The sequence below is a fragment of the Pyxicephalus adspersus genome, chromosome 5 (genome assembly GCF_032062135.1).
Source record: "Pyxicephalus adspersus chromosome 5, UCB_Pads_2.0, whole genome shotgun sequence".
NCBI classification, from domain to species: Eukaryota; Metazoa; Chordata; class Amphibia; order Anura; family Pyxicephalidae; genus Pyxicephalus; species Pyxicephalus adspersus.
In genome coordinates this window covers 66,132,200-66,146,431 of record NC_092862.1, presented here as the reverse complement: position 1 = coordinate 66,146,431, position 14,232 = coordinate 66,132,200, and the positions used below count along the sequence as shown (strand labels likewise).

Here is a 14,232-nt window from a genome sequence, read left to right as displayed (position 1 = left end):
CCTGCAGGACTTGTAGGGGGTATATAACCAGTGCATCTGACATTCTCAGCTGAAGAATCAATCACTGCCATTGAAAACTCATGGACCTGGAAGATCTTTGAACCGTTTGGTTTGCATATGTGTGTGTGTATATGTATGTATGTATGTGTATATATATATATATATATATATATATATACACACATTTGTGTTTATTTTCTCTGTGTTGCTGTTGGAGATTTTCACTTACTATCCATTACTTTTATTTTGAGAGATTGACCTTTCTAGTTTAAAATCTGCAAAATATAATTGTGCTAATCTTCAAGAAAGTTTAATTAGCAGAGGCACCAAGGGTGTCACCAAAATTGCAACACAAACACATATTAACCCACTGTTTCACTTTGTATGCTAAATTTTGGAATTGCCTTTATTAGCTCACTACCTAACTTTCTGAAGGAATTGCAGAATTTGCATTATTGCTTTTCCACTGACTTTTTACTAATTGTTACAGACTAAATGTTTGAAGTTCATAAGCATTTTTTCATTTCTGTCAACTTTCTGTCTTAAAAATCAATTTACCCAAGAATTTGATGGTTTTTTTTAAAACTAGCAGAAACATGACATGAATGTAGGTTGTGATAAGCTGAAAATGAGCTAATATGCAAGTTTTTCCATTACTGTTTTTTTTTTCTTTTTCCTGTGTAAAAAAAAAAAAAAAGGTGGATTACTCTATTATTTTTTTATATTATCGTGTCAACAACGTAAATCTGTGTACCTTGCATTAGTGAATATATATGTGCACCCACCCTGCCTTAATATATATGGTCAAACATCATCAAAGTTGATAGCCTGTAGCCCTTTGCGGAAAAGAGAACTTTCGCTCTGGACAAACAAATCTGTGTATTTTATCACATCTAGCACTCCCGGAATGTTCCCCCTTCCCTGATTTCATTACAGGATTTTGGCACAGGCTCTAGGTCAGAGTCAATGCTTCGATTATAGGCATCGACAATGGCTGCTTTGCTGGACCCTTTTTGAAAACCGACACCGGGCACAGAATTGTGGCCTATGGGTGCTGGTGGAGTTCCACATCAATCTGCATGGTCTGTGTTACGTTGCCAGACAGTAAATCAGCTGTACCGTGTGTCAGCCAAACACCAGTAGCACTTGCTGCCTGTTTCCATCTCATTGCAAATCCCGGGCCTATCACTTGATAGAACTGGAAAGGAAGTAGTGAGGAAGCGAGTGCCACTGCTAGTTCAGAATGTTCCAGTGTGGTTGGAAAGTCTGAGAAATTGCTTGGGTGAGAAGAACAAGACCTTATTGACAGGGTTCAATCCTGGTCAGGTCTGTTTCACATCAGCTTATTAAGTCCACAGAGCACTTCCCTTCCCTTTAACCCTGTGTCTTTAACACCACTACCTTATTTATATTGCACAGGATCTGAACTTCCTTTTTTTCCATTCCTAGGAGGTTTTAGACACCGTAAAATCATTAATGTATACACGTGCATACATAGGTTAAGGATTAAAATAGGTCTCATAATTTAGTAACAAAAAAGGAACAATGTGGAAATGTGATTTAAAACCAGAGTCACTGTTACATATCAAAGTTAGAATTATATAGATTAGGCAAATTGCTGCTTTACATTAAATCGTTCAGTGCCTGCTTTTTTTTTTTTCTTCAACCTTTTCCTTTTTTTTAACTTTTTATGTAATCAATTGGCTACCATAAAACAGATTGCAGGCTAGTTTGTGGATGGGCAGGTTACCTTGATGAATAGGATTCGATGGACGCAGCTATTCTTCGCTAACCTAAATCTTTGATATAACACAGGGTAAATCTGTAAATGCATGCTATGCCTGCCCAATTATTGCTATAACTATATGTAGTGGAAATTCATTTGTTAGATCAGCATTTTTACTATTGAATTGGTCTTAAGTAGCCCTGCTAATAATATTAATAAACAGGATTAATATAGTGTCAACACATTATGCAGCGCTGTACATTAAATAGGAGTTGCAAATGACAGACAAATACAGACAGTTACACAGAAGTAAGAGAGGACTCTGCCCAAAAGAGCTTACGATCTAGGAGGTGGGGGGAAGTATCGCACAATATTATGTATCTTCAGCTATGAAAACATTGGATTGATGATTAAGGTGTAGCTCTAATAACAATTATAAGTTATCCTATTTAAGTGAGATATTCCAAAATTCCTTTTTTTTCTGTCCTATGTGGCAGAAATATTTTTGCTTATCATAAAATTAAACAAAACTTTTTGGCCAGTGAAATGAAACTGTGAACATTACAGTGTGTTGTTACTTTGGTGAACAGTAGAGAAATATCTCTAAACTCTGGTCAGTGTCATTTATTTTACTGGTTGTCAGAAAAGTGTCAATTTCCTTTGGTGTGCAGTGGGAAAACATGCACCCAACATTAGTTGCAAGTAGAAGTGCCCCAATATTTTGGAATTCGATTGAAAAATTTCCATTTCTAAATTGGGTCAATTTTACTAATTAATCATAGCACCAATTCTGTTAGATCAATAACTTGGGCTTCAGTGGTCTATTTTTTTTTTTTTTGTTTCATCCCTTCTTGATATCATGCCTTTGGTATCAAGGAGGGAAGCCTTGCATACTCTTATGCTGCTAAAGTTGATTCTTTTCTAGGGCTGATATGTTGGACCTTTCTGAAAGTCACATCATGACCCATTCTGTTTCTAATAATTTGATACAGTGCTAAAGGCTGTTATAAAAATATTCCTAAATGTCATTCCTCACTTATTTTTAATGCAATAAAACAACATGGAAGCTGACATAATAATTTTTGTTAGAAGTGCAGCAAGTTGTAAATTTTTTAGCTAATTTTTGCTTATATCAATAACCCTCTATAAACAGTTCTTGTTTTACTGCTCCGTACTTTCCAACGTTACTTTCTGTAATAGTTGTACGTTTAATGAAAGAAATAACATTTGATCTGTAAAGATCTGTCATTGGATTTTAGTTTATTTGAGCTGTGTGTACTCTCTAGCGAAGATTGTCTTTAATGCCCATAGCCAACTAAAATATTTTGCCATGTGATGGAATAAGAGTAAGTACACCTTGCTGCAGTTTGATTTCTATAGTACTATATTACATAATGTTAGCAACACTGAATGTCATTTTATATATACTTTTCCCATCCCTTAATCTCTGTATTTTTTCCTCTCTTCCCAGGATGGCTCTTATTTGGCTGAATTCCTATTGGAAAAGGGCTACGAGGTAAGTTACTAAGCGCAAGAACAAGCTGATGAAATCACTTGCCTGCAGCAGCCTCCAGAGCTTCCTCTTTTGCTGTCCTTTCTATGAGTTTTCCATTCCAATCCAGATAACAAATCAAAACTTCCAAAAAGAATGTGCAGCATGGCCTGTAATCACGCCAGCTCATTGTACTATTTATCAGCGAGAGTCTACCAGTGGATTCCCTGGTCTCCTTGGGGTATAAGTGCTGTGTACATTTCCCGTAAGGTCAGATTAGCAGCAACCTGCACAGGCCAACACTGTAAAGGGTTAGGGAATAATTCATGATGTAATGTTCTACATAAAAAAACACCCCCTCTCCCGGATAAAGTCACTTTAATTTGGAAATTTCACTTAGCAATACACACACTTTGTGTTTAAACCTAAGTGTTTGTGTGGTAAGTGATCCCTGTTTATTTACACTGCATCTACCTAGGTGGGATCTTAAAAAGAGATCTTGTTGCCAGGCAAATATTTCAACAAAAAACTTCAAATAAAAAACATGTATGTTTCCTCCATTTGTACACAACATGTTTCCATAAGAAAACAAAAACCTAAGGGGCCAATTTCAGTTGGCAATGTAATCTGACCATTAGGACCCGATATACAGAGCCATTTGTTAGCCTATACTAAACTAAATCAAACCCACCCAGATGCTCATTTGCCTCTTTCTAGTGGTAGCAACCTAAAGCGTTTTATAGCCTTGGTGCTACAACTTGCCTTACTCTGAAGGTGGGGAGCGGTGACATATTGGAACTGTATGCTTATGTCCCATTTAAGCTGCAGCCCGAAGCTTACATGTGTTAGGTTTCAACTTGGAAAAAAAATTCCATACCCCCCAAATTTATCCTAACAACATTTTTATACAACTTTAAGACATAGGTGATTTGTGATTCTGTACCTGAAAAACATGTAGAGTGGATAAAGAAGAAGGGATTGGTAGGAAGGAATAAGGATCTGAGGGTAGTATGCAAGAAAGAAAAGAATGGGTTTTAGGGTAGAAGGAGTGGGAAGACTAAAAGTAGACAAGGAGAGAAGAAAAAATGATCTGCTATGTTTTTACTGTCTCTTGCAAGACCGATCCATCACATTGTCCTAAAACAAAAACAAAAAAAAAAACAATAGGAGTAAATGGTACACTGATTCAAATTACGCAATACTTTAAATTTTCTACAGAGGCATTATTAGACTGTGCACCCTCCCACTGTTCATGGTAAAGGAAGTTGCTTCCTCCTCAGCTTTGGACTTATGAGGGTACAACTGTGTAGCTTTGGGGTTGGGGGATTATTCTCAGGAGGTATGGGTTATCAGGGCAGTAGCTTTTGAAGTTTGCAAGTAACAGAAGAAAGGATGTCCTATTTGTTGAGTTTTAAGTTGGAAATTCTTCATGGAGCATGGTGGGTTTCCTCACATGAACCACTTAAGCCAAAAAGTTTTATTTTAGCCAAATTTGTCTACAAAACATTCTTCCAGTATCATTCTGGTTTGTCCACATGATCCTTAGCAGACTGTCAGCAATATTTTTGGGGGAGAGCAGTGGCTTTCCCCTTGCTACCCTGCCCATACACCCCATTGCTGTTCATTGTTCTTTTGTTAGTGGACTCATGAACATTCACCAATGTGAAACTTGTCTTTGGTTCTTAGAAGTTACCTTGGGTTCCTTGTAACACCTCACACTATTACATGCCTTACAGTTGAAGTTATCTTTGATTGTTGACCACTTCTGAGTAGGCTAACAACAGTTGATTAGTGGAGTATGAAAACTTTAGAGTTGGTCTTGTATCTTTTTCCACAGGCATCAACAACTCTTTTTCTGAAGTGCTCAGACACCTTCTTAGTTTTGAGCCGTGATACATCCACAAATTTGTTGTATGTGTAATCAGGCTTTGCTGGATCTTTGATTTTTTTTCTTTCAACAAAACAGGGACTCACACCTGATATGTCATCCCATTGATTGAAAACACCAGACTCCGATTTCACTTTTAAATTATACGAAAATCCTAAGGATTCACTTTTGAATTATGGCAAAATATAATCATTTCTGTTTCATTTGTGTAACTAGGTTTTCTTAATCTACCTTTATTTTATTTATTTTAATCAGATATTGTTTTGGGTTATAGTCATATACAAATATAGGACATTTTAAAAGGTTCACAAACTTTCATGCTCCATTGTTATTATGTTGCAGTGGACATTACAGAAAACCTGACTTTTGCAGGAACAGCTCCTATCTTTCTTTATGTCCGCATTATTTGGGAAATTCTTTGTATAGCACTGTGCTGCCTGATATGTTTATCTTGCATTTCAGGTTGTTTTTCTTCTAAGGCTAGTTCTCCTGTTGTGATCTAGTTAACCCTATCAATCATTTTCTAGCCTTTTGAATAAATGTTCTTGTCCAATTGCTTCCGTAATACTCACTAGCTTTGACGCCACAAAGTTGACAGTTCTAAAAACTGTAATTTTTACATGCTGTTGCTCTTTAACCTTTATGCTTTTGTCAGATGTTAAAAGCAGTTCAAAATGACACTTACTACTTGTTATTAGTTATGTTTCACAAGAAGAGGAAAAGGAGGAAATTGCTGTAAATATCTAAAATTTTGATTGCTGTGTACACTGAGGCAAATGGTTTTAAAATTAAGCCTTTCATGTTATATTAAAAAAAGGTTATGGATCTTTTTGCTCCTTGCTCTTGCCCAGCTACTAATTGAACTCTGTTGTCATGGGTTAATGCACTGTATGGATTATCCATGCTAAAAATCCCAGTAATTTTAGACATGTCTGCTCATGGTAGAATTTGTGCATATTTTTGCTCTAGTGTGTTTTAAAGTTGACCTACAACTGAGATATTTTTTTCTGAACTAATTCTAAAAATTGCTAGTTTAAAGTAGTTTCAGTCATGTACCTGAAACAAGCATAAATTTGTGTGGCTATTACCTGAACATCTAAGCTACACTTGATCTGGGTCGGGTCTTAAGAACACCAAACAACCAAGTGAGCAGTTTACAAGCTGAAGCCCATTGATACAAAGCCTAAAACACACACTAAAAATCAGAAAAAAAGAAAATGTTTTTGCTGGAGGTTGTTATAGTCACGCGAGATTGTGTGACACCTGAGTAGACTTCCTTTCTCAGTGTTCTTTTATGCATTGAAATTATTTTAGTGCACCAAACTGCTGAAGGGCTGAACTACAGCTTAACTGTAGTGAGAAGCGCTGGTGTGAAAGCTTTGTACACTAACATATTAGTTACAGTAAGTAGGTCCCCATTTTTTATGGTTACACTGAAAGTGGTACATCAGCTTTAGCATGGGTTTTATACATCTAAAGCTATAGTGTATAGCTATAATAGTAATCGAGGTGCAGAAAGATCTCAGCAACGATCAAGAGGGAGGCACCTCAGCTACATTTAAATTGTTGCTAAAGGTCCAAATACTTATGTATAATGCGAAATTTGCGATTTTTTTTTTTTTTTCTCCTGTTTTAACTTTTACTGTCATTGTAAAGTACCAAGTGTAGATTGAGGGGACAAAAAAGAGTTTAAACGATTGTAGCATCAAGCTGCAACAAAACAAAATTGAATATCTCTATATATCTCTATATATATATATATATATATATATATATATATATATATATATATATTTAGATATAAAGATGACTTGTGGTCAATAGTATATTGTTTATTAATCAGCATTTATTTATCAGCATACTGGACAATTGGACAATTTGTAATATATATATATATATATATACATATAAAGCACATGCTTTCACTTTGGAAAAGATATGTTTTTTTCTCCAGTATAAAAGGGTGAAATGTCTATCTTTACACGGTCACTAATCTTAGGTTCTTAGCCAGATTATCCAGTTTGCACACATTTTGGCTTGTCATAATGTTTACCTTACACCTGTATTAGCAGCAGACAACCCCAGCTTTCATCAGTTCTTACACTAACTCTTGTTGTCACAGATTAGCCAATTGACAAGTTTTTCTTTTTCCATGTACATTCCTTTAAAAGGAAGGGAACAAAACAGGAGGACAAGAATGTGACTGCTACCACTATAGACAGAGAGTCTTTGAACATTTTTTTAAAGCAAGCACGATTTGCTACAGTGCCAGCCTACTGGCAAAAGTAGTTATACCTGCTGTCAGGTCAAACTGAAGTCTTTCATCACATTGCAGAAGGATGATGCACTGTGTCAGCTCATGGGCTGTTCAGGACATGATTGCGGAACGTCTCACACAAAACCCAGTCATAAGGGGATGAGAACACTTAATCATGGTTTTTGAAGGGAAAATAATGCATGTCAATTGTTGATTTTTTTTTTTATTTTTTTTTTTCCCCTCCCTGCTTTAACTTGTTGTTCTGAATATTTATTTTTAAACATAATATATAAATACATTTGCATAAATATTTTTTGCTTTAGACTTCTGACTTTTTATAGTTTTGGTATTTTCTTTTTTCTACAGTATAAATGGCATAAACCACAGATTGTGTGGATATCAGGGATAATCCTCTTGAAAGTTGTTTTTCCTACAATATAATCACAATCTTTGTTTTTTACCAAAGGGACTATGTATATGAGCAGTCACGGGCCTTAGCTTTATGCCTTGTTTAAATATACATCTGTGGAGGTTGCTTACCCAGTGTGAGCAAACGAAAAGCTGACAAGGGCTTGTCTACCAAATTTAGCATAGCAGCAAATGGAGAAAATCAGAGAGGCATTTGTCTCTGATATTTAATTGATTGGCATTTAAAAACTGTCCAAGCACCCTAAAAAGTCAGGAGCCCATATATTATTTGTTCATTTGTCAACTCAAAATTTGCTTTATTGCCATAGGTAGTAAATAGGAAGAATTTCTATAAAACTGCTACTGTGTGTTGGCAATGCTAAATAGGGCAACCAAACACTTCTTTCCTTCTAAAATAAATAAATTATTATTTATACTCACTTTCTTTCTCAGGCTAAAATTGGTGTTTTTTGGCAAGCACTGATTTCCACATGTTAAATCTGGTAGTCCCATTTATTTTAGGATTCTACAGCAATTCTAAAGTGCATAACCATTTATGACTTTACAGAGGGATTTGGCTACAAGTGAAACTTAAGGGTGATTTATTATACATTCCAGGTAGGCTAACTATATCTACATGGATTTGTCAGTCACTAAGGATGAACCGTGTTTTGTGGTTTCTATTTCACAGGTGCATGGCATTGTACGTCGATCAAGCTCTTTCAACACAGGCAGGATTGAGCATCTGTACAAGAATCCACAAGCTCACACTGAAGGGAGTAAGGATGTTTTATGTGTTTATAATGCTCCCATAACTTTTTTTTTTAAAACTTTTCAACGCTATAAAAAAATGTAAACATTTTTAGTTGCTTATAATATGTAAACTGTGTCTTTAAAGTATCCCTAAAAAAATTTTAGTTCATTTTGGGATAGATAAGAATAGAGTTAAAAACCATTTTTTAAGTGCTTTTAGGAAAGTTTCACTTCATTTTCGATTCTGTAGACTCCACAAAATATATTAGGATATCTTTCCAATGTGAGGAATATCGTCTAGACAGCTGTCATAAGAACAAGTATCTTCACTGAAAATTTTATCTGTATTCCTATTCTGGTTTCAGCAAATGTTAGATTTACCCTTATTTTCATTCCCGGTGAGAGCAAGGAAAGGTTAGAACCCTTAAAATTAGGTTATTTATCTGGTCTGTACTCTGCTAGGAAATATATTTAAAGTAAACAAAACTTTCAAACCAGTAAATTCAAAAGCAGTGTTCTCATTGAAGGATGTTTCCTCAACTGTAACTCTGTTGTCAACTCAAAATTCTGTGTTTTCGCTAACTTTTCTGTCTTAGTGACAACAGTCACCAGGACAAACAGAGTTACTATCCCCAGTTGGGCCACACAAAACTGCAGAGGTTCTTTTGTTTTGTGTCCTCACATACTCTATTTATTAAAAAGTGAATCTGATATTCCCTTGAGCATTCCCTCAATGCAAAACCAATTACTGCCATTGAAACACATGGACCTGAAAGATTCTCCCAAGTGAATGTCAGATTCCCTGTTTAAAAAATGGATCCCCTTGAGTTGTATCTCAGCCTAAGAACAAAATTGCAATATGTTGTAGCTTAACAGTCCTTCGGTAACAATGCCTAATAAGTGTACTGTGTTTATGGAGGAATGATGTTACTGTAAGCTGCTGGACTACAAGGACTACTTCTTTCTCATCCCTATAACTGGTACCATGTGTCTTTAATTCAACTATGCTATCATTGAGCCCTGGTGGGAAGTAGCAGAAAGCAGCATTTTCACTAAGGAAAACAAGGAACTGCTTTGAGATACCCTTTTCTAGGAAAATATACTTTCATAGGAAAAGTTCCTTTTACAGGAAAATACACATCATAATATATAGTAATACAAAAGGGTGAAATAAACTAAGCTTTAAAGCAGGGCTGCATTTAAAAAAGGCCACATCATTTGTCTATATTATTACATAAACCTTTACTACTACACAAGCAAATCCTGCTGTCTCATTCAACTCTTGTTTGTTTGCTTTCTCTTGTTGTTGTTTTTTTTTTTTTTCCCTGTAAAAAGAAAATGTAATTTAAGGAAGTCAGCTAATATATTAGGTACCTATATATTTATGTGGTTTCTGTACACTGCATGTATTGATAAGTGAAGGGACACTGCACCGAAGATGCCACAATAAAACTGGACAAATCAAATTATTAACGTGAAAAAAAATTCAACAAACCAAAATCTTCTATAAGATAATGAAACATAAACATAGCACATAAAAGCCTTCTTAAAAAACAGAATTTATTTGCTTGCCTTATTCCATTAAAACCCGCAATTAGGAGGGTTATTTGTAGTCTCAGGATAGAGCTTTGGGCCATCAGATCATCCCTTTTCATAATTTCAACCAAAGGCACATACAAAGTTGCTGGTGCAAATATAGCCTGATATTACTGGGACATTTTCTCCTTTATGTTTGTACTGTGTGAGGGATGGCCTAGTATCATGTAATGTGTGAGTAAAATAAGGAAACCACCCTAGAAATAGATGTCTGAAATCATTATATAAAAATGATGCCCTAAAATGCTAACAATCTGCTGGTAATTTATTTTTCTTTTTTAAAGATATGAAACTACACTATGGAGATCTCACTGACAGTACCTGTCTAGTCAAAATAATTAATGATGTGAAACCTACTGAAATCTATAATCTAGGAGCCCAGAGCCATGTAAAGGTAAGGCAAATCACATTTTCTCATGTTTACACTAGAGCTGGAAAGGATCTAGAGCTTAGAATTTGCTCCTAGAATGGAACCTAAGGAAATGTTGGTCGTTATCGTTTTACATACAGTTTTTTTTCATACTGAAGCCGAGCCAAAATTGAATGAGTACTAGCTCTAGGGCTTTAAGGTAAAGCTAAGAATTACAGATGGTCCTCAGAATGCTTCACTATTTGATTGCCATATACGCTTTACCCAGGTATTTATGCATTTCATTTTGTAAATGGAAAGGGAATCGAATTAATAAATAAAATATAGAAATGGCACAGTAGTAGTTTATACACTGATCAGTAAAAAACAATGCAAATGAAGTTAGGTGAAGAAAAATTGAGTATCTCTGCACAATGGTACCAGTCAAGAGGGAGGATAAAGTATTATTACACAGTATTTATATAGCGCCAACATATTACGCAGCACTGTACAAAGTCCATATTTATGTCACTAGCTGTCACTCAAAGGAGCTCACAATCTAAAGTGGCCATCAGAAATGGACAAGTGTAAGGATATGACCCCTTCTGACAAGGCTAAATTATGATAGCTACAGACAAAGCATCTCCAAAATGGCAGCTACTGGCTGGTTGTGTGTTCTGTTTTGCAATATGTACCCTAGGCTTATTAATGTGCGTTTTGGGAGGAAGCTGGTCTAGTCTACTACAGACCAAATTGTTGGATTATTAACCTCCTGGGCGTTACACTAATGTCTAGATTTCTGTACCAAAAGCGTTACACTGTTTTTCATGAAATTTTTTTTTTTACATTTTAGACCTGTAAGTTACAGAAATATGTCCGAACAAGGGTCTAGTAGATATCATGAATATAAAAAAAAGTTTGAAACACACAATCATGTAAAAAAAAATGTACTTTTAATAAAATCCTATCCTATTTTTTTTTGCATAGAAATTTTTGTTTATATTGTGGGCTTGTAATTCTTAGGATTAACTCCCGGGTATGATAATTATATTTATTATATTAAAATCATAAATTATAATATACATAAATATAAATAATAATTTAAAACAATAATGAAATAATAGACAACAATGTAATCTAAAAATAAAATTAAAAATGTACTTTTATTTTTATTTCATGTTGTGTGGTGTTTTTGTAATGTAAAAACCATTTAAAAGCATTTAAAGAATATTGTATTGATGAAGAGAAATTGTATGTCTCTTTTGCAGTAAAAAGCCTGGCTGCTTGCAAGCAGCCGCCATTTTAATCCTCATACTCCCACTTTTATCTCTCATTTCACTTCACACAACCTGCATGCCAAATGGTCAAATGTTAAACAATTTGGCCCTATTTCTTAGTCATCACAGTTTGGACATTTGGTGCTCAGCCCCTCAAGTTAGGCATCCATGTCTTGAACTCCTGGCCAGCTTCAGAAATTAAAATATGTATATACAAACTTGTAATGATCTTTCATTTCAAACATACACCAAATTACTCCAAAAGTCACAGTTGTGCTTAATGCTGGAAAATTATATATTGTGTTTTCCCAGAGCTGTAAATAGATTATCGGTACTTTCCTGAATTCCTACTTTAAACTGCAGTGTACTGGGCATACCAGTGTTGTGCCCGAATAAATTCTTATGCTATAAATTAAGGTACAATGAAACAAACACCTTGAGTATCTGTGAGAAACATGTTATTAAAACAATTGTATTGTAGCCCTGGGATGTATTGAGACAAAGGAGTACTGTATTTGGTGGATCTGGTTGAGTTAATGTTGTAATGGGAAACAACCTTACGGTTCCTCCAAACAAAACAGTTGATGTACACTCACTGAGTACAATAAACCTACTGGTATTTTTAGATACATTTCAAAATGTCTACATGCAAATATTTTAAAGACACAGTGCAATACCTGAAAACCGCTAAAGATCTGACCTCGTGGTCATTTTATTTTACCAGTTATAGGTGCACATTATTTTATTGATATTTAATATATATTGTATGTAAATTATTTACAAAGATTGCATAGGTTTGAATTTCTTTAGAATACCAATAGTTTTTAGAGAGAGCAGAAAGAAAGTTTATTTTATATAAATAGGATTTGCAAAAATAAGTAGAATGTAACTGTAATGTGTAGTGTTTTTTTTTCCTGATTTAAACATAAGCAAAAAATTATGAGTTAGAAATATGGACAAAAATAAAATAATTGATTCATTCTGTTGTATCATTCCTGAGTGTAATAAATGATACCTGGAACATGGAGTTCTGATTTATTGTATTGCCAGTTATGACAAGTGAAAATTAGTTTTATTTGAGAAATAGACTAGTGTTACATACGATATAAAGACAAACTAATAAAAATGAAAGCATGCGATATATGGGTAAAGGAATAAGAAAAAGGGGTAGAAAAGTAGTGGTAATAGTATGGTGATGGCATTTATCTTAACATAGTGATTATGTATAGTGTAGCAGTGCCTGCCATACACAAAATATCTATGCAGCTGAATTTCTTTTTCTTGTTTTCTTACAATTATTGGAAAGCAATCCATGACCTGAAACCCCCTACCAGTGTTTTCCCACTACTCAATGGTTGTAGTTTGTGTAGGTCAGTTTAGGATAATTTTTGAAGACTCTTAAATATAGTGCATTGGAGTTATGTAGTAAATTAAGATGCAAATATTGCTTAGGAGCACCTTCTTTAAAGGTTTTTTTTCTGGGTGCACCAATTTCCTCCCACAATCCAGAAACATAGGTAGGTTGGTCAGGTTCCTCGCAAACTCATTTTAACTTGGGAAAGTAATTGGTAAAGCCTGAAGATCCTTGGAAAAATGTAGCCTTTGTAAATGGGTTTTTTTCAGGACATAGGTGACACTTACATTTTGTGTGTGTGTGTGTGCGCGCGCACGTGTACCTCTCACCTGGAGTCGGTGTTCACTGTGTTATCTGTGGAATCTGTGTTTACTTTAGTTGGCCAGGTCTACGATCAGTAACAATATGTTTCCAACTGACTACCTGAAACTACTGATTAGCCACTTTTTTTTTCTTCCCTAATGGCATGGGTATATTCCAAGATGACAATACCATTGGGCTCAAATTTTGAAAGAGTGCTTCAGGGAGAGTATGGGACATAATTTTCACACATGGATTGGCCACCACTTTGCATGACAGTTGGTATTTGATACTGATTTGCAGTGCTTTATTTTTCACCCAAGGCGCTGTGCATTATTCCCAAATATCTCTATTTGGTCTTGTCTGTCCAAAGGACATTGTTTCACATGGTTTGTTTAGATGCAACTTTGCAAACCTAACATTGTGTTGAGACACCCCTGTATACCCACACCAGCAGACTACCAAAAATTGAGTTGGTCACACTTGCTGATCAGTTAATAAACTGCATTTGATTTGAACTATCACCTTGCTGCTACTTACCCTTTTTGGAAGTGGTATTTATTTTTTCACACACTGCTTCTGCATTTTGACTTTTAGTGCTTGTTAAATAATAACACAATGTAATGTGTTGTTCATCTGGAGTTGTACTGTCAGCTATAAAACCACATAGCACTGTAGTTTCTGGATTGGAACATTGCAAGGTTCAGGAAACGTGGGTTGAGAGGTGGCAAAATGTGTGCGGTCATTTTGAAACTGCAATACAGACATTATGGTATTTCCACATAAATCCCTTTTGTGCCCATCCTAATTAGGAATTGTGCAACATTTACTG

At 35.1% G+C, this 14,232-nt stretch overlaps 1 protein-coding gene across 4 annotated transcripts in view; it reads left to right on the top strand.

The window, feature by feature from the left end:
- The window catches only part of GMDS (GDP-mannose 4,6-dehydratase), a 302,149-nt gene that overhangs the window by 48,401 nt on the left and 239,516 nt on the right, over positions 1 to 14,232 (top strand). For all 4 annotated transcript variants that reach the window (XM_072411796.1, XM_072411792.1, XM_072411795.1 and 1 more), the window contains exons 3-5: positions 3,198 to 3,242; positions 8,463 to 8,550; positions 10,405 to 10,514. In XM_072411796.1, coding sequence (XP_072267897.1) covers positions 3,198 to 3,242; positions 8,463 to 8,550; positions 10,405 to 10,514 — 243 coding nt within the window. The remainder of the gene's footprint in view (positions 1 to 3,197; positions 3,243 to 8,462; positions 8,551 to 10,404; positions 10,515 to 14,232) is intronic.